This window comes from Perca flavescens, chromosome 5 (genome assembly GCF_004354835.1).
Source record: "Perca flavescens isolate YP-PL-M2 chromosome 5, PFLA_1.0, whole genome shotgun sequence".
In the NCBI taxonomy this organism is placed as follows: domain Eukaryota; kingdom Metazoa; phylum Chordata; class Actinopteri; order Perciformes; family Percidae; genus Perca; species Perca flavescens.
The window spans coordinates 14,440,383-14,467,490 of record NC_041335.1 but is presented as its reverse complement, the minus strand read 5'-3'; the positions used below and the strand labels follow the sequence as shown (position 1 = coordinate 14,467,490).

At 41.5% G+C, this 27,108-nt stretch overlaps 1 protein-coding gene across 4 annotated transcripts in view; it reads right to left on the bottom strand.

Annotated features, from left to right (window-relative positions):
• The window catches only part of arb2a (ARB2 cotranscriptional regulator A), a 162,964-nt gene that overhangs the window by 29,701 nt on the left and 106,155 nt on the right, over window positions 1–27,108 (bottom strand). For 3 of the 4 annotated variants that reach the window (XM_028578595.1, XM_028578596.1, XM_028578597.1), the window contains exons 9-10: window positions 26,787–26,903; window positions 18,814–18,898 (exon numbers count right to left, since the gene is read on the bottom strand). In XM_028578595.1, the coding sequence (XP_028434396.1) occupies window positions 18,814–18,898; window positions 26,787–26,903 (202 nt within the window). Of the gene's footprint in view, window positions 1–18,474; window positions 18,555–18,813; window positions 18,899–26,786; window positions 26,904–27,108 lie in introns of those variants that run through there. The other variant, XM_028578598.1, reaches the window with a different exon arrangement.

The following is a 27,108-nucleotide window of genomic DNA, read 5'->3' as shown; positions in this document are numbered from 1 at the left end:
GAAGAAAGGGATAAATCAAAAGGGGTGGTGGAAACAGGCCAACAGTGGTCCTCGGTCGAGAGGTCAGAGGGTAGGCAGTGCGGCCATGCCCACTGTGGGCACTCAGCTGGAACTAAATGTGGACGCCGAGACGCCAACTTTTGGAGCCCTGCCAAGGACCTCTCCCCCTGCTGCGCTTTCTCTCTCTTGCCCGAGACTCAACAATGAGTCTCCCCCAACCCCCACACACTACATCCCCCTACCCCATTTTCACTCATTCAGTCATTCGGCTTAACATGTTCATTACATCAAGTGCAGGGACGGTACTACGGAGGAAGATCACTGAAGGAAGGGAAAGTGAAGGACGAAGGGGTGAACTTTAGAACCCTGATAGCGTTGTTACCAAAAATACTACACTCATTTATATTTCTACACCCAGGGGTGTAGCACAAAATTCTGGGCCCTGTAGAAAGGCATTTTCTATGGGCCCCTCCCCGCATCCACAGTTATTCATTCTAGCATCTTTTTGGGCCCTCCTCACATGAGGGCCCTGGGTACTCAGTCCCCTTTCCCCCCCCAGTTCGACGCCCCTGTCTACACCCTTCTGGGTGATTTTGTGGTTATGGCCCTGTGTGTGTGTGTGTGTGTGTGTGTGGGAGAGACAATGGAGCCAGTGAGCTAGTCCAAACAGCTGTGAGTGTGCTGGGTGTCATACCGCCTCCATGCACACATGCACACATGCATACACACACTCACCATCTGTGAACACCAACACATGACAGAGCAAATAGGATTACAGTATGGAGAAAGACAAGGAGGATGATCCAAACACCATGATAGCATTTCCAAGACGGGACGTGGATGGGGCAGGTCATGGAGCAGGCAGGTGGGGGCGGGTGGGCTGGGCTGAGAGGTTTACCAGGGGGAAGGGGCAGGGGCTTAGCTGGTCATAGGTCAGACCTACAGTGCAGCGATCTAATGGCGGTCTGGTTTGTGCACCACAGCTTAGCTCATGTTTTCGAGCAAACAAGATACAGAAACTAGGCCAGGATTCAAGAGATGAAAAGCACCACAAATAGCACGCGGGATGAATGAAATGCACCAAAGTTCACATAGTTCAAACCTTTTTTTGCAGTAGAACCTTGTTTATCGTAACTCCTCAGAGTCTTAAGTATTTGATACGTAAGAACACAGAGAAATTCCTGATTAAAAGTTATAAAATACAAGGATGTGCATTTTAATTTAGAGCTCATATGAATCAATACTGCTTATGTTCTACGAGGTATTTATGAGGTTTTATTTTAAGACTAAAGCTGTTGTGATTATGTCTCCAAAGGGTTAGTGGCAATTTTAGAGGGTTGGTGAGCTTTTAGCCCCTGCTGTGTGAAGGTTACAGGCTAACATCGGACATAAACCTTATGACATGGTCAACATAACAAACACTGAGTGTCAGCTACGATTAGACCCTTGGGATAAATCCTTGGTGGAACCAAGTCCTGTCATTCGAGAGAAACATTTTCATACCACTTTATTATCATGTGATTTGTTGACTTATATTCAATGCATTAAAAGAGATTATGGTTGCATTAGAGGATTAGAGGTATTTTAAGGAACCAGGAATGAATGCACAGTGACCCTCACATGCATGCATCCATACACACACATACGTTCGTACAGAAAATACACACCAAGCTCACATATATTAAAAGAGATTACAGTGTGATTTCCGGAATTGTAGTACAAAACAATCAATTTCTCTCTCATCCATCCGTTCATCCATACATGCATTCATTTCTTTGTTGATTGGTTTGAGGGCTGTGACAGAAAAAGGTTGATCCTGGGGCCAGAGCAGGGCAGGAATGCCAAGCATGGGTTTAAGCTGTAAGGTAACATCTTTGTCAAAAGCCTCATCGTGTGTAAGACTAAATCTCTGAGTTGGGTCGGGTTGGGCAAGTCTTGAGTAGGAACTACTGAGCCAATCTAATATGAACATATCCAGCGTGGTCTACAGGAGCCAGTCTGACATGTGACTGGCTGCGACACCTTAAGGTCAAAGGTCAAAACAGATTTCAGCAAATCTGAGCAGGCACGGCATGAACTTATATTCAGGGAGGGGAGTGGGCATGGCTTGGCCTCCAACCCTTACCCGCTAAGACCCTTGAAGTTTTTTACCCTGACCTAGACTTGACTCCTTCATCTGGGATGTTAGCTATACTAATTACTGCCTGATAGCCGCCTGGTGCCAAATGCAATTCACTTCCCCCCGATTCTCCTCGACTCTGCTCCAACAACTGGTGCCAACCTCGCTTAGCACTCATGAAGTGTTGCGGACACAAAGTGCGAGCCCCCACCTTTCTTCTGCTCTGGCAATCTACCTCTTTTGTTTAGGGTTTTGTTATCTGGCCACATGTTGTTCAGAGGGCAGGGTTGGGGGCAAGGGGGAGCTACACTATGTAACATCAGAAGGTCGGCTGGCATGCACTTTGAAAGAAGAAAAAAAAGCATTTCATAAGCCAAACAAAGGGGGATTAAAATGGCGCCGAAGATGGATTTGGAATTTGCGCCTCCGAATACTGACCCCACCCTTTTGCATCTCAAGCTGTCTCCTCTGTGGCTGGAGATTCTGTTGGAGTATGAACAAGGGACAAGGCAGGGTGGATGTGGTTGGAATGAAGGCCAGAGCCACACAGCAGTCAGGTGACTTGGGCTCAAGATAGGGAAGGGGAATCTCCCTCAGAAACAGGAGGCCTAATTTATTTTCTCTAGGCGCTAAGGCCCCCCTGTCCAACCTTGTGGCGCCCTCCGCTACATGATCTGCATGTCTAGCACTTGGCCTTAGACCCCCTTGTGTGCCCTCTGGGCCACTCTCACATCTCACGGCAAGAGCTAGTCATATCTGGGAAGCCAGAGCAGGCACGATCAATGTGAGTTTGTCTGTGATTATCAGCAAGTGGGTGTATATGTGTGTGTGCATGTGTCTTTAGGGGTGTATCACTAAGTGTGTCTACATGTGTAGAGCTATCTCTGAGCATGTCCGTGTGCATTCTGTGAGTGTGTGTGTTGTGTGTGTGTGTGTGTGTGTGTGTGTGTGTGTGTACAGACAAGTGGCCTGTCCATGGTGATTAGATAGGAGCTGAGCCCTGCAATAGGCGGTCATACTGGCTGACCAGCACACAGATGCAGAGGCAGGGGGGAAAGCAGGAGTGGTGTTTTTCCGCTGGCTTTGTAGTTTAGCCCTGAGAGGCTCACAGAGGTGATAACCAGTCTGTCTCTAGGTCACCCAGATAACACGCCAGTACACACAGCATTCTTCTTCTTCTTGGGAGGATATACACACAAGTGTAGGTGAGTATCTGTAAGTGCAGGAATGCTTGCACACATATCTTCACCCAAGTAACAAAGCTCACACCACCAAACCACATCTCTAAACATGACCTGTCACACAGTTAACTGGCCTCAGGGGAATTAAAGCAAGTTTTGGTGAAGGATGGACAGAAAGTGACAAAAAAAATATAAACAGAAATGATATGACTAAACAACAAAACCTAAACTCCAGATATAGACAGAATATGTTCCCCATATAACAAGGTCCCAAAATGGGTTCCCTTGGCTTTAAATCATTTCAATTTGAGAGGCCACTTCAGACAAATTTTACATAAAATATAGGAAAAAAATGCAGAGTAAAACAAGTGAGACTAACACAATTTTAAATTAGACCTTTTAAAAATCAAGGCAATTGTTTACAGAGTGATTGGTTTGGCGGTAAAACAAACCCACCTGGTTGCACACTGGGAAAAACAAACTACGCTGCACTTTGTGACACATTTATCGCCCTGTTGCTTCCACTCAGTGCCAGACCGTTTTCAGAGCTGAAAAGTCAGCTGACACACAGGTCAAAGGTCACATGGTGCTGCCCAGAGCAGTGACAGGCCAGCGATGGTCAGAGGATGTTGGTGGATAAACAAGAGAAGCGGGGAAAGAGGGTTGAGGATTACGAGCCATAGCATCAGTGAGGGATCAGCGCAGGCTATCTCATTACTCCCAGGCACAATAAGCACAACAACTCTCCAAGCACTTTATAATTGCTGCTTCCTACGCTACAAACAAGCTGTGTTTATTACCCCCTTCTACTGCTTAGTGCTTTCACTGGGGAAAAAAATCATCCTCTAATTGCCACATTTCTCTAATACTAGCGCACATCGGTTTCACGGGCGGTTTGTCTCCTGTCCTGGAGATGGCTGGTTAATAAAGTTTTTATCTGTCAACATAGAGCACGGGGAGGATCCAAGGTCACTGCTGCATACTCAAAACCTGGCTTGACGTGGAATCTACGATCACTTTTGTTTACATAATTATATAAATAAGATGCAATTTTCTTTTCTCAGCAAAAAAATGGGAAAATAAACATAATTTGAGGCTGATTATGACTCAAGGACTTTCAAGGGTGATTTTTTTTCTTTCATTTTCTAATCATCTCTTCGCATCGCAATTATGTGCATTCCAAATACATTCTTACAGATTCCATGTTTCTTCTTTTTTATTTCACAACAATCATATTAAATGTGCATTTCATTATAAACTAATTGTGCAGAACAGAAGAGAGAGGGTAAAGGTACTGCCACAACATATCAAAAAAGTTTAGTTAAACAGGAGCAGTGGGTTTAAACTCAAAGAAGAACAATCTAAACCCTGCATTCTAACACACTTACAGTGTGCACACAGTGACATATTCAATTGACTGGCTTTTGCAGATGTTGAATCTCAGCATGGGTTCTTCAATTTAGTAGTTTGGCATACACCGTGTGTGTGTGTGTGTGTGTGTGTGTGTGTGTGTTAATTAACAGCTAAACCTTATGAACTGACCTCATGAACCCATAATAATAAGTCTCCATTTATAAAGAAACGTATAACAAGCCCAACAAAGCACAGTAGAAGATCAGTAGAATAATAACAAAAAATGTAACGTGCACCTAATTACACACAATACACACTTCTGGGAGCCACAATCATAAAATCTAATTAAAAGTGAGGAGCAGCAGAATTCTGTTTGCACCACAATATAATTACCATGTCTGTATTTGGAGTCATTTTACAAATTGATCACCACTGTAGGTAAATTAAAATAAGATTGCACCTAAACTCCAATTGACCTGTTTGAAGGGAATACAAACCCAAAATTAGCGGTTTGTCTAATGCTACAAATCAACAAGTGTCAACAGCTTTAAATGTATAACTGGAATTAATTTATGCTGACAAAAATGGATGGATGTGAATGGATATCACTGCAAAGAAAATAAAAAATATCCATCAGCTTTTGTGGGTTTGTCTTCCTTCCTTGTCATTTAAGGTATATTGTACAGTCATTCATGTCACATTCATGTTATTAATCTTGAATAAATTTGCTGTGAGCATTGAATTAGCTTATTCTTTTCTTTCTTTCGTGGCAGTGTGAACTTATATTTATATTGATGAACATATGAATTTTAGAAATGGTGTTAAGGTTCTTGCTGATTCAGCACGTAGAGCTTTGGGAGGAATTATTGGTTAAAGCAGGAATCTGAAAGACATAAGTTTTCAAACGTATTCTAAATTGTTTCAAGACTGTGTGTGCCCTATACTTGATTATATTGTGGGTGTTAGAGGACTTAGGAATATATCTAATTGTGAATTAGTGCAAAATAGTGCTATAAGATATTTTCTGGGTGTGCATAAATATACCCCTACATTGGCGATAGTGGGAGACATGGGATGGGAATCACATGAGGCACGCTGGAAGATATGTATGGCCCAGTTATGGAATCGTCTATTAGATATGGACGCAAGTAGGTTGACAAGGAAAATATTTCTCTGGGATAAACACATTATTGGTCTTTGGTCTAACGACATATGCAAATTGTTTTGTAATTATGGTTTTGGGGATTTGTTTCTTAATAATGAAAAGCTGAATATCGGTTTGTTTAAAGAATCTGTGTTTGCTAAAGACAAAAAACAGTGGGCTGACAATATATGGGCTAAGCCAAAATTGCGTATTTTTGTAATGATAAGTAAGTAAGTAAGTAAGTAAAATTTATTTATAAAGCGCTTTTCACAGATAAAATCACAAAGTGCTGTACAATAGAAGAGGTAAAACAAACAATGTAGAATGTGTATACATATGTGAAATTAAAGTGACACTAGTGAAAACCCATCAGCCAAAAGCTTTCCTAAATAAACATGTTTTCAGATCCTTTTTAAAAGAGACAACAGAGTCTGCCAGACGCATGGACAGGGGCAGGGCGTTCCATAGTCTGGGAGCAACAAACTCAAAAGACAGGTCCCCTCGGGTCTTATAACGAGTCTTAGGGACTACAAGCAGGTTCTGGCCAGCGGACCAAGAGTCCGCCAGAGGAATACGGCTTCAAAAGGTCCAGGATGTACTGTGGGGCCTGACCGTTTAAGGCTCTGAAAGTCAGCACTAAAATCTTAAAATCAATCCTGAATTTTACCGGGAGCCAATGGAGAGCCGACAAGACTGGAGTGATATGAGACCTTCGAGGAGCACCTGTTAAAAGCCTAGCAGCAGAATTTTGAACAATTTGCAGTTTGTTCAGGGCAGACTTATTCAGACAAGTAAAAACAGAGTTGCAGTAGTCCAGTCTTGTTGATATGAAAGCGTGAATTATCATTTCCAGATCCTTTTTGACAATATTTTGCGTATTTTACAGATGTTCCTAAGATGATAAAAGCAATTTCGGACGAGCTGTTTTGAGTGTGTCTCCAAAGACATGGCCTGGTCAAACACAACCCCAAGTTTCTGAGGCTGGATTTGACAGAGGGGCCCAGAGAGCCAAGGTGCTGTTTGATCAGCGGGATCTTATGGTCTGGAGCAAAGATCAGCGTTTCAGTCTTGTTTGAATTTATCTGCAGGTAGTTAGTGGCCAGCCAGTCTTTGATGGAGGACACACACTCTAGGAACAGAGACAAACGATGGAACTCAGCGTCATTAAAAGAACAATACAACTGGACATCGCCGGCATAGAAATGATACGATACATCCTTAAAACAACCAATAATTTGACTAAGTGGCAAAATGTACAGTAAAAACAAAATAGGACCCAAAACTGACCCCTGTGCCACTCCAGGACAAATTGGACACATCCGACTGTACATTGTTTACAGCAACATTAAAGGTTCTGTCATGAATATAGGAAGAGAACCACTGAAGTACCGATCCCGAGAGTCCCATCTCATTATGAAGCCGATTGATCAGTATACTGTGATCCACAGTGTCAAAAGCAGAAGTCAAATCAAGAAGTACAAGTACAGTGTAGCGGCCAGAGTCTGATGCCATCATCACATCACTAGAGACTTTGATAAGGGCTGTTTCAGTAGAGTGTAATTTTCGAAAACCAGACTGAAAAGTATCAAACAGGTTGTGCTTCTCCATAAAGGAGGTCAGCTGGCATGCCACTACTTTTTCCAAAATTTTAGAGATAAATGGAAGTTTAGATATGGGCCTGTAGTTATTAGGTTCTGAAGGGTCAAGATTGGGCTTTTTAAGGATCGGGTTTACCACAGCATGTTTGAAGTAGCCAGGGACTGAGCCAGATCTAAGTGACATGTTAATTATTTTTTCCACACAGGGGCCGACAATATCAAACATTTTCAACAATAAAGTTGTTGGGACAATATCAGCGGGGCTCGAAGACGGTTTCATGTTTCCTGTTATGGTCTTCACATCCTGTAGGCTGACAGGAGTGAAGGAAGACCAAGACGACACCGGTGAAAACTCAGTAGAACAAACACTGATGAGTGGAGAATTAACACTGGCCCTAATGTCATGTACTTTGTTCAGAAAAAAACGACAAAAAATTGTTACAGTCCTCATGTGTGTACACAGGCACAAGAGGAGCTGAAGGTGCAATAAGATTTTCAATGGTGTCAAACAAGACTTTTGGATTCTTCTTATTTCCTGACACAAGGTTAGAAAAATAAGCTGAGCGAGCCTGCTTTATCAATTCATTCAGATCCAGCATCATGTCTCTTAAATAGAGTCTGTGTACCTCTAATTTAGTGGCTTTCCACAGACGCTCTGTCTTCCGACATTTTCTCCTAAAACTACAAATGTTATCATTTATCCATGGGAGGGCCTTTTTCTGTGACCCTGAGATCTTTCTAATAGGCGCTACCATATCCAAAACCGACAGACAGTGGTTGTTGAAACTTTGCACAAGTGAATCAACATCATCACATTCAAAAAAGGGGCGAGAGTCAAAAGAGGCAGAGAACTCACTAGCTGTTGTCTCACTAATGATGCGTTTTTGTATTACAACATTACAGACAGTAGGCATCATGGTAAGCGACAGATTAAAAGAAAAACCAGAATATGGCACTGAGAATTATGTTGTATATAATTTGTCAAAAAGGCAAAGATCCTTATGTGCTCAAGTGAGATCTGGTGTTTTGCCTTTGACTATTGAAACAGGACGATATGTTAATGTAGAAGAGGAAAAACGGATCTGTCCTATGTGTTGTTTGAATGATGTAGAAAATGAGTTCCATTTTGTTTTCTATTGTCCTTTTTATTGTGAGCAGCGTGATTTTTTGTTTTGTAGGATAAAAGCAGAGATTGATTTGGTAAATATGGATGATGCTCAAAGATTGAGATGACTGTTCACATATGAAACATATAAATTGGCTAATTATTTAGATAAAGCCTGGGAGAAGAGGAAAAAAGCTCTTTATCGAGTGTAGATGAGAACTAGTTGTTTGTGTGTGGTATGTGTGTACGTGTATATACATGTGTGTATGTGTATGTCTATATATTTGTATTCATGTATTTGTCCGAAGGATTTGTATATGCAACGGGAAGATGTTTGTTGAATAAGTGAATTTGTGGTGTCTTGTAATCCCATGTGGGATGGGCCAAGATGTTTGGCATGACACAGAAATAAAACATAACTATAAGGATTTATGATGACAATCATATCATTACTCAATAGATTAACCTCTCCCTGCTCTATTCTACTTTATCCCATCAACTAAGTTCACCGAGTAGCAGCCGTTGTAAACATTTATAATATATAGACTGAAATAGTATTATGTATGTCAGAAGTAGCCAAATGCATGCATCAGTTGATGAAAATGAAATTTAAAAGAAAAACAAACAAAAAAAAACTCCAGTAAAGGGGAGCAAATGTGCTGCTATTAAGGTGTTGGGTTCCCTATTTAACTAGGTAATCCTCTCATCTTCTCACAGACAAGGTCAATTCCAATAATGATGATAAGTATAATAAGAGGGGTGTTGCTACATGGATAGCATTGCTATTACACTTGTTGGGTGGCAACTTATGCTTTGTTAATGAGGGCACAGTGATACTGGTAGACTTTAGGATGATTGCTAAGAGTTATAATGCTAGCAGTGGTTAGGATTTGCCGTGCCCCACTGAGGCTTATTGGATTAATTCCACAACAGGGAATGCACCTAGGATTGGTCTACAGCCACAAGAACCCAGCATGTTATTAAGGTTTTTCCTGCTTTTTGATTAAACCACAATGTGAACTGGTACCAACTGTAGAATCTCATACAGCCACTGATGACCAAGAATACTTACAGCCGTCCTTACACTTGATCCGGTAACCGTCAAATGTGGTATATGCACGCTTTGTGTGTTCTTTTTTCTAAGTGGTTCGCCACATGCCGAGGTCAGGGGTAAAGGCTGGGCGGATTAGAGCCTATATGGAGTCAATGAGAAGAGGCCATATGGGCAAATGAGATCCATGTCCGTGAAGCACTAATCTGGGGATGCCCTCTGAGTGACCAGGGATGGACACTACGCAGAGCGGCTCAGAGGCTTGGGGATTCAAAAGCAGCCTGTGACCTGCTCTACTGTAAACCTGTACATTAGCTCCCCCATCTGACTCTGCATACTCAGAGAGCCTTCAACATGAAACCGATTAAAATACTATAGGAGTAAACAAATACAGTGCACTGTGCAACTGTATTGGTACCATTTATCCAACATTTACAGAGATTTAAACGTCGAGCAAGAAACATTAAGAAATGGTCACAATTTTAAGAATATGTACAGTAAAATTTGTTTCTCAAATCTTTCAACAATTCTCCCTGTCGTGAAGGAACTGTCGGGAACTGAAGCTGTTATCTATGCTCTCTTCAAAGCCACCAGACTCCACTGACAAAAACAGTAAGTTTACTTCGCAGAACACAGGAGTTGGTTAGTTTTTGGTTTGGTGTGACTTTGCTGTTTCAAAGAGCTAGTTTGGATTCACCAAAGTCACACAAACTAACCAATTGAGGTAGCAGTAGACCAGCACCTCCCGTGTTATAGTATATATAATATAACTTAAGAAATATATAGTTATTATCAGTCTGCTGAATAAAATGCTTGGTGTTTGCCCCACAGCAAGTACAAGTAAAAAAAAGCATAAATAAAGCAGTAGGAGGTATGGCAAGAGAAAAAATAAAAGTGGAGATAACACGAGTAGGAGGGGGGGTATTTATTAGCGATACTGTCCCAGTGATTGGCTGCGAGGCGGGTAGCAGAAGGACAAATGGACAAATCTGAGGAGCTAATAAGAGTGAATACAGAACAGCCCTTGTGGGCAAATCTGGCACTAAGATGATAATGAGATTATAAAACCCCACTATATTGCAGCAAATTGTATAAGTGTTTCATTGAACCTTGTTGAACTTTCATTTATGCACACCAGGCTCTTTCCCGTTTTGTCTCTCTCCTTTCTTCTTTTGATGATGGGTAGAGCAGGAGAAAGGCGGAGAGGATAAAATGCCTCCTGGATAGAGTTTACCTAGTACAGGGGTGAACTGAAGACCACAGACTGGGTTCTTCAGACACGCTTCTATTTAGCATAATCACAACAGTCTAAACTGTAAAGCAATAGTGCTCTGCATGTGAGACGTGATTATAAATCATCCTTGATATATGCACTCATCATATCATATAAACATATATAGCTATATAATATACTGTACTGCATATGCCCAGTAGTAAATATGCCTCAAAGCCAACAGCACTAATGCTAACAACCCTGTATTGTGTTATTTTCCAGACATTTAACAGTTTTTAGAAGAATGTCTGTATGACAATTTAATTGTAATCTACACTAAACAACACTTAACAAAGTTAAAAAGCAATTACAAAAACAAACAAAAAATGCAGGAAAAAGCATCATTGTTGCTTAGCCCCCAGTTTGCTTAACATTTAAAAGATTGCTGGAAATGATGTAAAGAAAGGGGTTTGGAAACAAAATGAAATAAAAAAAAAAAATTAAATCAATTACTACTAAAGCAATATCTTCACATGACTCAAATGAGTTGTAAAGATAAGCTAATGCAAGAGTCAACATTTCTTGAACCTCACATCATGGGCAAAGAATGATATAGTGTTTAACTTTGACAAGCTTGTACAATTATTAGCCTGACATATTGATCTACTTTATTCCCTGTCAGTTAAGACAAACAAATGGCAACAATCTTGTCTTGGACCTGTAGCAAGGGCTTGTCTATTGACTATGTCGGCAAATCTTTGATTCTGATCTGGCTGAAGATTCATGTCCGACAGAAAGCAAAGTGCTGGAATAGATTAATAAACACGAACATTCCTCAATAATGGAATAAAAAAGAATTGGATTAAAGTGGTCAAACCTTTGATTCAAAAGGAAATGTCCCTGAGAGGCGGCAACCTACATGACGGAACAGATTGCCCTGTCACCATTCAACAGCCTGACAATGGACTGGGGGCAGTGTCACAAAGTGAAGATTTGGCGAAGGAATCCATCAAGGTTGGTTTAGATGTTTAATGATGATGGTTGCTGCAAAAGTTCCTAATGTAAGGCTACAGTTCCATTGGTTTATTTTCTTGGTGGTTGTTATCCCCTCAGGGTATTGAGACAGGCCTAAAAAAACAAGCAAATCTCAAATGTTCTACGATGCAGAGAAAACCCAATATTTCTGTCATGGCCTGAGCCATTTCATATAACAACCTAATCAGAAATCTATGCACATTTAAGGCCAAAGGGAAATATAAAAATGGTATTGCAATCTATATTCTTTTCAAGAGGTTTGCATCTTAAAAGGTCCAATGTGTAGGAATTTCTCCCATCTAGCGTTGATCATATATCGCAATCAATTCTCTCGCACCACGCAGTTCAAAGTACGTATTACAGCTACGGTAGCCTTCACGCTTCAAAAAGCCAGTCTCTTGCTCTTTTCAATATCCTTTTTCTTTTTCTGGGCGAAGAAGAAGACTCCTGTTCCTGAAATTTGGATTTTGAATACGTGTGGTCCTCCATGTTTGCTTCTTCAAACTTGCCGGGGCCGGGAAGCTACAATACCCATTAGCGGCATTAGCAGCACCTGCGAGTTTATCATGTGACAGCGAAAACGCGAAAGGTAGATATTCATGAAAAAGGACAAGTTTGTGAACGGGCAACACAGATTTTGATACTGAACAACTAAACACACTACACACTGGACCTTTAAGCTTCAGCTTCAATGTCATTCTTCAATTATGCTGAACTCTTGTGTCTTAATGTGTTTCCATGGGGATAAAGAATCACAATCACACATCTTTAATCAGAGCTGAGAGAAATTAAGCTAAGGAACCTTTAAGTTGGCTAACAGATGTTTCCTTTCTTCCAGCTGTCATGACCTAAAACTTCTAAATCCACACCTGTAAATAACTCAGAATCCGATTTGTCAGAAAAACCATACAGATAAAAACTCAAGTAAAAGAAAACTAAAGCTAAGAGGGAAGATATTCAGTATTGTCAACACTCTCATTTGTTCATATCCTCTGTTTATCTCTTATACACCAGACTCTTGATATTGAGCCAAGGTACCACTCGAGCCAAGGCAGCTGAGAGTTAAATACATTGCAATCCGTTCCATTTCACAGGTGCTTCACCATATAACAGATCCTATATGTTTGTCCATTCATGTTCCCAGCATTCGGTACCCTGGAACTCATGTCAAGAAGTGGACCACCAAAAGATGGCAACAACATTCAGACATCCTTTTGGCTTGGTTTGGATTTTACAAAAGTGGAAGTTTTTGGCTCACCTCTTAACACTCACTACCCCCTTATTCCCACAAACATAAAACTGTCTAAACACAGTTATGCGGGACCAAACAAGCTCCCTGTTCCCCAGCTGTAACACACCAATGTTCCAAATGTAATTAAAAAAATATGTATTATTTGATAGAGCAGCTGGAGAATGACAGGAAATAGGGGGAGAAAGAGAGGAGGGAAAGTTTGGGGGTTGGATTCGAACCCTGCCCAGGACTCACGGGGCGCACACTCTACCGTGTGAGGTCCGCCCTAATTCTATAAAATGTAGAACATTAAAAACATCAACACAAACGACAAAGCCTTTTCCAAATAAACACCAGCAGTGCATGACTGAACAATCTTTCGGTTTTTTTTCTTCTTCATCAAAATATAATCAGTGTACTAAGAATATAACAGTAATCGATACCCTTTTGTTTTCCTGCAAAGACATCAGATGACAGGGCTTTTGAATTCTAAACGCATTTGTTAGCCTGTCAAAACAGGTTTACTTCCTTTAAGCGAGTTTACAGACTATGATCCACAGCCAAAAAGGATCTCTGCCATGTCTGCCTTAACCTTCAGTTTGACATTTCCAGTTGTTATTTTGAAGACGGTGCAAGTTGTTTTCCAGCTCTAACATTGTGTAAAGCGTTTGCTGGGATTCTAAAACTGTCACTTTTCTGTTGTCTTCAAATCAGGATATCCATAGAATAAAATAAATAAATAATAAAACAGCTGGCTGAGATCTCCAATAAAGTCCAGCTGGTCATTGTAAAATCAAGCTGAAGGTCAAGAAAGATCGTTTTGCTCTTGCTTCAAGTTGATGAAGATTTAGTTTCCAATTAAATATAATGGCATAAAGCTTCTGCATCAAAATATGGCCTTCAGAGTCTCCGAAACAAAAATCTCACAAGGAAAAAAAAGAGGATTTAAGGGTGTTAAACTGGTGCAATCGGCCAATCACCAACCAGGGAACTGTTATCTGAGATTTACTCAGGGACTAAATTAAAATTAATTTTTCAGAGATTTTCATTGTTTGACGGTTGGGTATCAAAAGGAATATTACGTAAATGGTACCAATACAAAGAGCACTCTGGAATCACTGCTCAACTAAGTTGGTATTCTGATCATTAAGTTGTAGTTTATAATATCAAAGTATAATAATAAATCAAGCCAAATTGTTATTCCATCTCACAAATCAGCACATTATCACTAGTTCCTTACAGATAACACCAATTCCAGACATCAGGAGTCTTTGGTCTCAGCATTTTCCACATCATTATGATATGGTCTGTCACAAATGTGACCCAGACAATAGCCCGATGCAACCTCAGTGAATCCAGGTCAGAGGTTAGGGTCCAGTTCACCGGTGTTTACTTGTCTATTTCCTGCAACACTAGCGCAACGTGTGCCGGTCAGGCTAAGAAAACACTGAAACGCATATGTGAAAACACAGACACAAACACATTTTCATGTGATCTTCCATCGAGGCAGCGGACTTCCACCTTACCAAGCTGAAAAAACAGTGGTTGGAGGGGGTGAGGTTAATTTGAGTGGGCCTGAGTTTCCTCTTAAAGTGTTAACTAACACAAACATCAATCAGCCAGTGTGTGTGTGTGTGTGTGTGTGTGGTGAAGAGGTGCAGACATCTTAGAGGTGTTTCACAGTCAGCAGTGCGTGGATCAGGGAGGTGAGGGTTACAGTCAAGTCAAACCTTCACCAGGACAGAGCACATTTGCAATAAGAGCACGACAATGTGTGTGTGTATGTGTGTGCTCTGTATCAGCTTTTATTCTCAGGAAATCTTTTGTGTCTCTGTGGTATCTTGGTACATTAATAACACTGAGCCACAGAAGTATGAGCCTTAGGTAAAGAAGAAAGGCAGAGTGACCTCCCGTGTCATTGCGCAGGAATTATTTCTCATTTCTATAACAATATTGCATCACTTTTCCAGCCAACTCCCCGCTATTTTCATTCAAGATAGAAAAATCAAGAAATCCTTTCAACAAAACCCTCACTTTTAATTATGGAAAATCTAGTAGGAACGCAAGAAAGGTAGGCACATCGAAAAATAACATACAGTAGTGTATTTATGTTGTGAAAGAAAATGAAAGTGAGTCTCTTTCTGCAGTCCATTAGGGTTAATTACAGCCTTGTGTTGGGATGCTTGTAACAGAGCAGGGTTGGTAATTAAAGTACAGGTAAGACATTAACTTACTTTTGTTAGCCATTAATCAGTGTTTACCTTCAGAGAGCTCTCCCTTTGTAATTAATAATCAGCTTGGACAATGAGTAATCACCCAAGAGGAAGTTGTGCTTACATGTGTGTGTCTGCGCTTATGTATGTGTGTGGTATTAGCAAAGGGGGTTTTCCCACCTTTGAAATAGCATCTTTACTGATCAAACAACCATCTCACCAGAAAAAAGTCAATAAACTAAACAACAAAAACAGAGGAGCCCTTACAAGAAAAGTAAGTGTAAGACTGGGGTTTTCCTGTCTTTTCATCCATTTTTTTCTCGTCACCCTTATTCTCTCTCATCTTGCGTTTATCCTTCTCTTGGCATCTAAACGGCAGTGTAGGTTTGGAATGATTACATCTTGGGAAGGCCTCAGCAATCCCACTTAACCAGCACCCCACTCCCAGACTTATTTCTCTGTCTGTCATGTAGTTGCTCCACACCCACACACCCACAAACCCACACCCACCCACCCACACACACACACACACACACACACACACACACACACACACACACACACACACACACACACACAAAGGGAGCTTTTCCAGCAGGAGATTGGTTCCACTTTATCTGCATATTTAGCCTGTGTTCGGCATGCTCCTTACTGATAAAATTCTGCTAGTGTGCCAAGCCACTGCCAAACGCCAGACCAATGACCTTCTAGGGGGAACAAATTCCTTTTTGCAAGATGGAAAAAAAAGAATGGAGTAAAAATAACAAAGATTAAGACAAAAAAAAAATAATGAAAGGGAGGGAAGCTAGCTAGTCAATTGCGGAGGGAATGGGTCCAGGTTTTATCGCATATTAAAACAAGAAATTGAGACATTAGCGGAATTCCCTGCTATGCGTTACTCTCCCTCTCTCTCTGGGTCCTTCAAGCCCAGTCAGAGTGCCATGCTGGTATACCGGCTTTGCTTCACAGATGATTAGGAATAACAGACAAGCTCTGCCTCCACTTCTCCCTACCTTCTTCTGCCAAGAGTCTACCAGCATGGAAAACACAATCATCATATCATCACTGCTCCACACAGTGAGGCAAAACGCAAGCGGAGGAGGGAGGAGGCAGATGTATAGAGAAAGTCAGACGAGGAAGAAGAGTAAGGAGAGAAGAACAGACACAGAGACACAAAGGAAGCAACGGTAAGACTTGTCCTTCAACCCGTTCTCCCATCATGCTGCCTGACCAGCCCCAGTGCCCGTATTTAAGTCCACATCCAATACTTTTCCAGCCTTAAAACATCTTTGTGTGTGTGTGTGTGTGTGTGTGTGTGTGTGTGTGTGTTTGATCACATGCCATCCCACAGTAGCGTCGGGAGTCGCCCCGGACCTAGCTCAGTCTGGTTCCACACAAGAGCGGTGGTTCACACTGTGATGTGCGTGTCTGCAAATGTGCATGTGCGTGTGTGACGACAAGGATTCACTGGTCTGTTCTCTGTTGCGGAGACACTTTATGGTCAACCCTGATCACACACACGCACGCATGCGTGCACACGCGCACACACGCACACCATAGCAACCCAGGCAACAGCAGTCTTGGTAGCAGAAGAGGTGACTTTTGGGAGCTGTATGTGTGTTGATTGAAGTGCTGAGCCACGATGCCCTGACAGCCTTCCCTCAACCTTCTCTCAACCTCGTCACCTCTGTTGCTCTGCTGTGACTCTCACCACAATGGCTGCTGCCTGTGAACCTGCCAGGCTGCCAAGGACACAAAGGGCGACTAAAACAACCTTTGACATCAGAAGCTGCCACAAAAAGACCAGAGACAAGCAGAGTTGGCAGCTCTGTTAACAGGCCAGGGACTTGTATCTATTCAGCTTGGTTAAAGTAGCAAAAGTCAATAGAGCACAAGTCAATAGTGCATACATACAGATGGACGCTGTGTCAAACAGGTCTGTGATAGGACAATGCCAGGCATGCCAACGGTTTAAAAAAAAAAAAAATCGTCCGTGATATCTTGGCTCAAAGGTTGCTGTCTTTTGACCGAAAGCAGCCACTGAGAAGAAATGTAAAACACCAAGTTAAAAAAAAAACTGACATTTGAACATGAAGTACAGTATGGGTTTTGCAATGAAGACTAGATGACATTTCAATGAGCTGATTCACTGGTAGATGTTAAGGCCACCCACCCACACAGCTTAATTTGGAACATGGTGGCCGAGATGAGATAGCAGTGTTGGAGATGTATTCACTAACACGTGGAGCATGTGTAAGATGACCTATACATTCACAGAGGGGCATTGAAGAGAATGAAATCACCGCCAGATGATGGAAATAAGTGATGAGACAAGGATGTGAGTGTGTTTGTATGTGTGTACACATGTAACAATCCATACTCAGGTGCGTTAAATACTTATGATATATTATTTCCTGTTAAGACTGTCCTTTTGTTTCTCTGTGTGTGTGCGCCTTTGCATGCATGCCTGCATGTGTGTCACTCTTCAAACAACACTGCAATCATCATCTCTTATCAACGGTCATGTTGAGGATTACAGCTTTCATCCCTAATCCTACATTAAGGACACATTCTCATGATGGCCGTGACATCATCAAGGCCAGTCAACCACAGAGAGGGCACAGGGACAGGAAGCCAAACACCACAGGAGAGGATTAATGAATATAGGAGACAGAGTAAATGATGAAAAAAGAAAGAGGACGCGACAAAGAAGATGAAAATAGAAAGTAAATCAAACAGCACATTCCTGTAGCGTGTGTGTGAGACAGCCTCTGTTTCTGCATGTATTTGTGTTTCAAGATAATCTGCCACTGCTTCAGTTTCTCTGACAATGATCTTTCTCAATCAGCCATACTAAGATCTCTGATCTACCCAACAGCCATACACACACACAAAAACAAATATCAGCATACATACCATGCTACACTGACTGAACTATTATAATCTGCTATAAGCCATTGATGCACTCAGAAAGTAAACAGTATGCAGCTATTTGCTAGAAAATATTTGAACTTACCTGCACTGTCACATCCTTTGTGACAAGTCGATATATTGTATCCACCGTACTCTCAGCTGGGACCAGGGATATTGTGTTTAATAAAACCACCTATTTGTCCATTTTCTTTTCTTCCAGAAAAGAGATTACTCCCATTTTTTAGGCTACATTTAAGGGACCTGTTCTAATGGCTTATGAACATTTTATTGATTTTGCAGTATATCTATGATTGTGAAAAAACTTATCCCACTATTTTAATTATTACTACATCACTGGTAGTAGTAAATCCTCAGTTCTCTCTCTTTTTCGCCTTTAACTGTCAAAAAAAAGAAAAGAATCTTGGCTTAGCTAACATTGACATAGCGCCTATTGCCTACATGTGAAGCTCTGTTACATTTTGACCTACAATTTGTGTGCTAGCACTCTACTGTTCAATTGTCTCTTGAAATGAATCAAGCCTAATTCCTTGTACAATTATTGTATTTGGAAACGGAAAGCCATCCAGATAATAAAGTATATATTGAGTAATAATGTTATAACTATTGGCATGTGTTTATACAGAGTTTGTTTGATACCTGCAGAGACTTGGGGGCAGTCTGGCAGCATGGGATCCAGTGGTGTGTCCAGGGGCTCTGGACTTGATACCCAGTTACAACAGTGCTGTGGGGAGAGGAGAAAACAACAGATTGACAATTAAAAACTTCAGCTTTTTCATCATATGTTGCTTCTACAAAGAATGTAATAGACTATTTATGGCATGTGGAGGGTTTGGGAAATGAATAGGTGGCAACTAGCATCCTCCACTATTAGTCTCACTCACACACACACACACACACACACACACACACACACACACACACACACACACACACACACACACACACAAATGCTCACATACGGAAATATAATAAGGGATTTGAATGTGTGTGTTTTTTTTCATCTTGATGCTTTAAATGTTTTTTTTTTACTTTTTAAGTTTAATTAAAGAGATTTTAGAAAGAAAAAAAACATGGAGAAAGAAAGTGATCAAAATAGGGAGGCAAGGGAGACAAAGAAAAGGGGGAAAGGTGCAGAGGGAAAGGTGAGAGACGATAATCAAGTAAGAGGTGTGTGTGTGTGTGTGTGTGTGTGTGTGTGTGTGTGTGTGTGTGTGTGTGAGCAATGTGCGGGGAGAGAAAGAGAGAGACAGGAACAAGCAATTAAAAGCTCTGTGACATGTTGCTCAGACAGCTTGGCGTTTGTTTGTGGTAGAGAGATGAGGCCTTCTACCATGCTGGATCAGTGGTTGCCCTGGGGGAGGGTGTCTGCCCAGCTTGCTGACCCATAACCCCCTGCAAACACCCCTAGTCCTCTCAAACCCCCTGTGGTTGACAACTCTACTGTCAGAAAGAGGAGGAGACCTCTTTATCCATTTTTTGCTGTCTTCATCTTCCTGTCCGTGTGGTGCTCCATCTTTCTACCTACTTGGTTGTTTCAAACACATTAGGGTTTAACCACAATCACAATTAATGAACTAACCCTAACCCATCAACGCCACACTTCAAAGCAAGTAACTACTCCTATGCTTTGAGTTTTCATTCTCTGGTTCGGCTGATGACAACATATCAAAGTGTGTTTTTCCTTTTTGACTGTGCAATGTGGATTGGAATGCTGTGGCTTGTAAGGCTAGTGCAAAAACAAGGGAAAAAGGTAGAGAGGGAAAGAGGGAGGCTGAGAAGGAATGCTCGGAGAAGACGTTCTGCAGATAAGATAAAAGTTCAATAGAAGAAAGAGAAAATGTAAAGAGATTAGAATATGCAGCTGGCGTCCTTCTGAATCAATGCTTATCTGCCCTTGTTTACTTTCACCCTGGCCCCCTGACAGCCATTACAGTGTTGCACATGCTTGTGTGTACGTGTGCGCTTGTGTGTGTGGGACAGTGATTGCATTACGGGGGGTCTCCCACGAAGATGTGTAGCATTGTGAACCCTTCAGACTCAAACACACAAACCCACAAACACACTCACATTTTTGCCCTGAGCGACCCTGACTCCCAAGGCCCTGAAAGGGGAGGGACTGGATAGACAAACCTATGAGACGTCTCCCACTTTAAAACCTCCAAAAAACACATACACATACACTACATAGATGCAAAAAACTAAAAAAACAAAACAGGGTCACATCACACTCAGCTGTCATCCCTCAAGTTAACCCCCTCCACACAAACACACACTACTATATGTTGATGTTTTTCTGTATGAATATCTAAAGGTACACTGGGACACTGAATATACTTGATGCATAATTGAGCCCCTCATGGCTGTTGCTTTTTTGTCTATATATTTTTCTGAGGTTTCTTTTCTGTTACTGTCTGCCTGACATTTGAAAAATATAGAAACTCATTGCGAGAGACGATCATGATGAAACATCTGGCCCATGTATGCAAATCCTTACCAAATATCAACAAGTAAACAAAATTCAGTTGGGAAATGTGTAACAAAAAGGTCAGTTATTAAAATAAAGTTTGGCCCATGTGTGATCCATTCCTGTCCAATCAAAGCAAATAAAAATCAACTGAAGCACAAACTGATTCTGCCTCTTAAATAGTAGAAATGCCCAATGCCCATTCACTCTTTTCCCTCAGTAATTTCTTCAGCCCTGTCAATCAAAAGTGCTAGTCACATAAGGGGTATAGCATAAGGGGAGCCAAAGAGGGTTGACGAAAGATCGTCAGAGAGATGACAGGGAATAAAGGGGAGGAGGATGGGGGTTTAGTGTTGGGAGAAGATGACAAGTCATCTCGGTAAACAGTGGCATAGTGTGTATTTTTAGATCCTCTCCTTTGCCCTAGATGTGCTCTCCTCTGAGCCTGGGCTTGAGGGCAGAGCGTTGTAGAGCGGCACAGAAGCAGTGGGGCTCCTTGACTGCTACATCAAGTGTCTCATTGTATCTCCTTTAATTCATTTAGTCTGTCTGGAGGAAGATGTCAGCTGGGCTGTGGAGCAGTGGGCTGAAGGCGGGTGGAGAGAGGGGAAGGAGGGGAGTCTTTCAAAGGACCCTCCCCCTTCACCTCCATCTTTGCCACCAATGGAGGCAGGGAGGCCGGGGTTTGAATAGATTTGTCAACACACGTGCACACAAAGTCTTGCATAAATGCGCGCGCACACACACACACACACACACACACACACACACACACACACACACACACACACACACACACACACACACACACACAGCACACAGCACACAGCACACAGCCCCAGTGCTGTGGGAGACCGCAGGCATAACAGCAGTCACATAAAGGCAAGGCCTGCTGGCTGGGATTAGAGAAGGGCGACATGACAAAAGGATGGGACATCACATCGGCTGCCTCTAACGCATAGCATCATCACTTCAAGCAGCTCGTCCGCCGATCAATGGTGCCATTGAACTAAAGGCAGACAGAGAAACAAACATGTAAACAGATTTGACTCTCCCCCCACCTCTGCTGCTCTGTGCATGAGCGTCTGTGTGTGTTTGGATTTGTGCTGGATATGCACACATAGATGTACCCATGCGCACACACCTCAAGAAAGCAGAGTGCATTTTGTTTCACCTAAATCGCATCACCAACATTATGCAGAAAGATCCTCTAGAAGATCTGTTAAAGTGGTGAGATAGAGACTAAAGCTAAGTGCTAAAGCTAACCATTAAGCTAAAAGTATGCTCTGAGGGTGTAAATGACAAACAGGTGTCATCTCTATCCCTCTACCTATGAGAGATGCTTTTGAGCTTTCTTTGTTATGTGTATATTTATGTGTATGTGTGTGTGTGTGTGTGTGTGTGTGTGTGTGTGTGTGTGTGTGTGTGTGCGCGTGCGTGCGATCCATCACCTGCTGGCTTGTGCAAGTCAGAGTGTAAGCCACCCTGCTTCTTTCACATAAACACACATGCACGCACAAAGAGTAATGGTCACAAAACACTGCACTCAGCCGATGGCAGGGTGATCTAATGGAGCCTTAACAGGGACCAAATAGGTCTCTCATAGGTGTCCGTATCCACTACACAGTAAGTGTCACAAGAATACACACACATACATGGCTATGAGAAGCTGCCTAGGCCAAATTTAAATACTTCACTTGTACGTACATATATACCAGTACAAAGCACTTGCATATACAATGCAGTATCATGCATATACATACATATAAACATGCATATACATACATACGCATGCACATATAGATATTCAATCATACACATGCATGCACAAAGTAAGAATGTATATGAGGGTATACAGGGTGAGAGTATGTATTCATACATACAGTCATGTGAAGAAATTAGGACACCCAATGCTAAAGTTGACTAAAAAGAGGAATACAAAAATAATCTTTTGGAAATTGATCTTAATGCCTTAATTTAAAAAATGAGGGAAAATCCAATCTTTAAGGACACCAATTTTCTTTGTGAATGAATAATGTATCGTAAATAAATAAATGTTCTTCCTTAAAATACAGGGGGCATAAGTAAGTACACCCTATGTTAAATTCCCATAGAGGCAGGCAGATTTTTATTTTTAAAGGCCAGTTATTTCATGGATCCAGGATACTATGCATCCTGATAAAGTTCCCTTGGCCTTTGGAATTAAAATAGCCCCACGTCATCACATACCCTTCACCATACCTAGAGATTGGCATGGGGTACTTTCCATAAAATCATCTCTCAATGCAAATCAAACCAGCTATTAGGCTAACTGAAATAAAACCATGCCAATGAAAATTGGTGTCCTTAAAGATTGGATTTTTCCTCATTTTTTTAATTAAGTCATTAAGATCAATTTCCAAAAGATTATTTTTTTATTCCTCTTTTTAGTCAACTTTAGCATGGGTGTCCTAATTTTTTCACGACTGTACATACTCACATTCATATACCCTCATACACATTCTCGCGTTATGCACACATGCATGTGTATGTATGTATGTATGCATGCATGTTTATATGTATGTACTGTATATGGATGAGAGTATGCATGTATGTGCAAGTGCTTAGTACCAGTATATATGTATGTGCAAGTCAAGTATTCAATTTGTGCCTAGGCGGCTTGTCATACTTTAGAAAGGGGATGTGTACTCCATACCTTCCAAAACCTGCATTAGAATAACAGAACACACTATAAACTAAGGTTCAGCAAGAATTCACTATCACTTTTATCATCACAATGTAAAAAAAGTGTGTATAAAACAACTTCATAAAGAGGGCATTCAATAATCAAATAAGTTACAAAATGTTGATATATATTTTTGAAACTGTTATCCCTAAATGCAAGTTAAACAAAATATGTGTAGACTGTGTATTTGCAATCATACACAATTGGCTTCATTCAATGGTAAAACAGAATGTCCACCACTGAGTCTCATGATAGAAACTTTGTGCTGTTCAAAAGTCTCCTAAATCCTAACACACATGACAGCCTGCAACCTAACTTTTCAGAAAGTAGTCCTCAGTATCAATTCTTGCTCACTCTCTCTGTGTCTGTCTCTCATACCTTCTCCAGTTGCTGTATAATCTCTATGGATTAGGATGGTTTATTCATGACCATAGTGTACTCTGTATATATGTGTATGTGTGTGTGTGTGTGTGTGTGTGTGTGTGTGTGTGTGTGTGTGCGTGCGTGCGTGCGTGTGTGTGAGTGAGAGAGAGAGAGAGATCTGGGCAGGCCACTAGAGTGTGACAGCAGGCCAGCACAGTGACAGGAGACACCTTGGAGACTGTGACAGGCTGCCAGCTGTACACCATCATTCGCATTTCTCTCTCTCACTCACTTCTCCTCACTATGCTACTCATCTATCTCTACATACATCTCTTCATCTCCTCTCCTCCATCTGTATTCACTCCATTCATATCCTACCTGTCTTTTTGTTTTTCTTTTCCACAGCTCTAACCTGTGCATTCTCGGCAGCAGTCAACGGAATCTAAATAATTGAACGTTTCTCATACTTTATTTCTTTCTGTCTGAGTCTTTCTACCTCTGTTTATTCCCTGCCTTTTTTTTCTCTCACCTTCACTCTGTATTTTGTCTCCTGGCAATGCCGTCAGTTGCCTCTCGCCTGACCCACTTTGGTCTATATAACCCGGCCCAGCAAGCGTTAATCTCTAAATCCCATCTCCTCTCTTTTACTTTCCTCTTCTCATCGCTCCATCCCACCATTCTGTGACCTCTTGAACCCCAAAGGGAGGGAATTATCTCTGTCCAAGGAGAACAGAACATTTCACTGCTGGGGTGCCCCGACCTCACATGCACCCACTTCTATGGGCACCCATTTTTATACAACACCACCCAGGACATTATGCAGGTTCAATGCTAGCTACTCTCTGTGATGTGCACCACCTCTGGGCTGCCCTTTCTGCATGTGTATATCTGTGTGTGTGTGTGTGTGTGGGTGTGTACCTGTATCTTAGTGTGCAATGCAAGTTTTGTTTAGGTTTAAGATCCAGCTGTGTATGGATCATTGATACTGTACAGATGTATATAGAGATGTTAAAAAGGAGCATGGTATTGTCAGTGTTTGTGTGTGCTCGTGTGTCGATGTTTTGCACTGTACCAACAACTGCATGCACTTGTAGACTGTGTGATCATCCAAAGCCAAACATCAGGAAACTGAGCCAATGGTAGAAAGCCCTAGATCATTAGCATATTGGGTGCAACACAAAAGGGCCCTGACCTTTTGGTGGAACCACTGCACATACACAGCATTGGTTTCTAATGTAAATGACTGGGACAGATACGATTTTGGATTCACCTCAATCCTCATGCTGACCCGGGGCTTGTTAACAAGCACTGCCATCCAAGCCCAGAAGCCAGGGATGTGATGAAATACTGAATTTGAGTAATAAAATTGAAGTTGTCAGTTTTGAAAATATAAGATATTATTTTTGTTAGTTTCCCACCTCAATATCAACCAGATTTCAACATATACAAAAACGATGTATATCTTACCACTTGGCACTGATCTATTTATCTAGACTAGATCTTATTAGTCGTTGTCTTTATCTGACACTAAATTAGCAGAGACAAAGAAAATGTCAAAACACTTTTGCGATAAAATTCTGTGAATACCAATTTTTCTATCAGTGACACTGTTTACCTTCCTGATAATTCAGTTAAAGTGCATTCAGGTTTTAGAAGATACAACAATTTAGTTGTTGTTCAATAAAATTTATGTAGTGATTTACATAATGATTTTAATGGGCCCTGAGAGAAATACATGGAGTGTAAACATTGCTTTGGAATTAGCAAGCTTTGAGTACTATTTTAGAATAGTCAGCCTAAAACTGTGTAGGTAAGGCAGGGAATTAAGAATGTATGTTAAAAAAAAAGAGGGGGAAAAGAAACACAAGGCTGAGAGCAAAAGAAATGTAGAGTATGCAATATCTATTAGCTTTTTGTTGTATCATTGAGAAGGGTAAAGTATCGCATAGGTGTGTTATTGTTTCCCTCTAAAAATAATTCCCTTTAATTAGATGGTCTTCTCTCTAAATTCAGCCAAAAAAGGACTGTGGGTTAATGAGTCCGAGAGAGAGTAAATCCTTGCCTGTCCCCTTACACCGACTGGACAAAGAAGGTTATTTCAGATTTATTGTTCTGGGTAATCAGCACAAATAGAAAATCACTTAACATTCCAATTATGCTGTGTCCCAAACATCCCTTAGATGAATCAAAAATAGGAAATTCCAGACAAGGAGAAGGGGGCCAGTGCAACCTTGAATCACCATCACTAAAACTGACATGCACATTCGCCGGCAAGTAACACACACACTGAGTGCAAAAACCAAACTCACACATGAAAATGGGAGATGACAGAAATAGCAAAAATAAAAGGCAAGGGATATAAAAGAGGATGTGATACAAATACAGGTAAGGTGTGTGTGTGTGTGTGTGTGTGTGTGTGTGTGTGTGTGTGTGTGTGTGTGTGTGTGTGTGTGTGTGTGTGTGTGTGTGTGTGTGTGTGTGTGTGCCTGTGTGCATGACATTTGCATCTCTGGCTCTCAAGCAGCTCTGGTCTTGGATGGTCCTCATCTGTATGTGCATACTGAGTGAGCCCAGGTGCTGCGTATGGCGCAGAGGTCACACCAGAAAGGGCAAGTGCTAAAATGAAGCTAACACAAATGCACATGTGCACGTGCATTCTATCTCACACGCTTACTCACGAGCACATATAAACACATGCATGCCCAGCCACATACACACGCACCAGCGTGGGTTGACTGTCTTAGTTATTCATTGACATGCAGCCAGGAAGAAAAAGTGAGAGCCGGTTTAAAATTTTTTTTTTTTAAAAAGACAGCGAGGGAAAACATGCAAACAATGGTTCTCTATGACTTCTAAAGCTAGCTGTTGGTCAGGGGTACCTGTGAAGGTCAGCAGGGTTGTGCAGGGATAAATCAGAGAGGAGCGAAATCTAAGAGACCTCAGCTCACCGCTGGGTGAATTTACATGATGAGATGGGAGCTCAGGAATGGACCCCTGTACAGTCCTTGTTTGCCTGCAGTTTGCGTCTGTGTATTTGCACGTGTGTGGTTATTTCACCTGCTGCATCCAGTCCTGTGTGCCTTTGCTGGTCTCCTGCAGCCAGATGTTGTGAGCCGAGTCAGTCAGAGCCACGGCACACACTCTGTTCTTCACCTGCATTTCCCTCTGATTCATCTGCCACAAAAAACAAATCAAATTTGTGTTAGTCTCCCTTGCAGCATGTTAATAATGCCACAGTCTCTGGTGAGGAGGACAACAAAGAGACCTTATGTTGTAAGACATATGACAAATAGATAGATAAAAATAAATAAATAATATGACATACCCAGTAGATACTTGCCTAATAAAAAACGTATTCCCTGTCCAACCATACACTGTC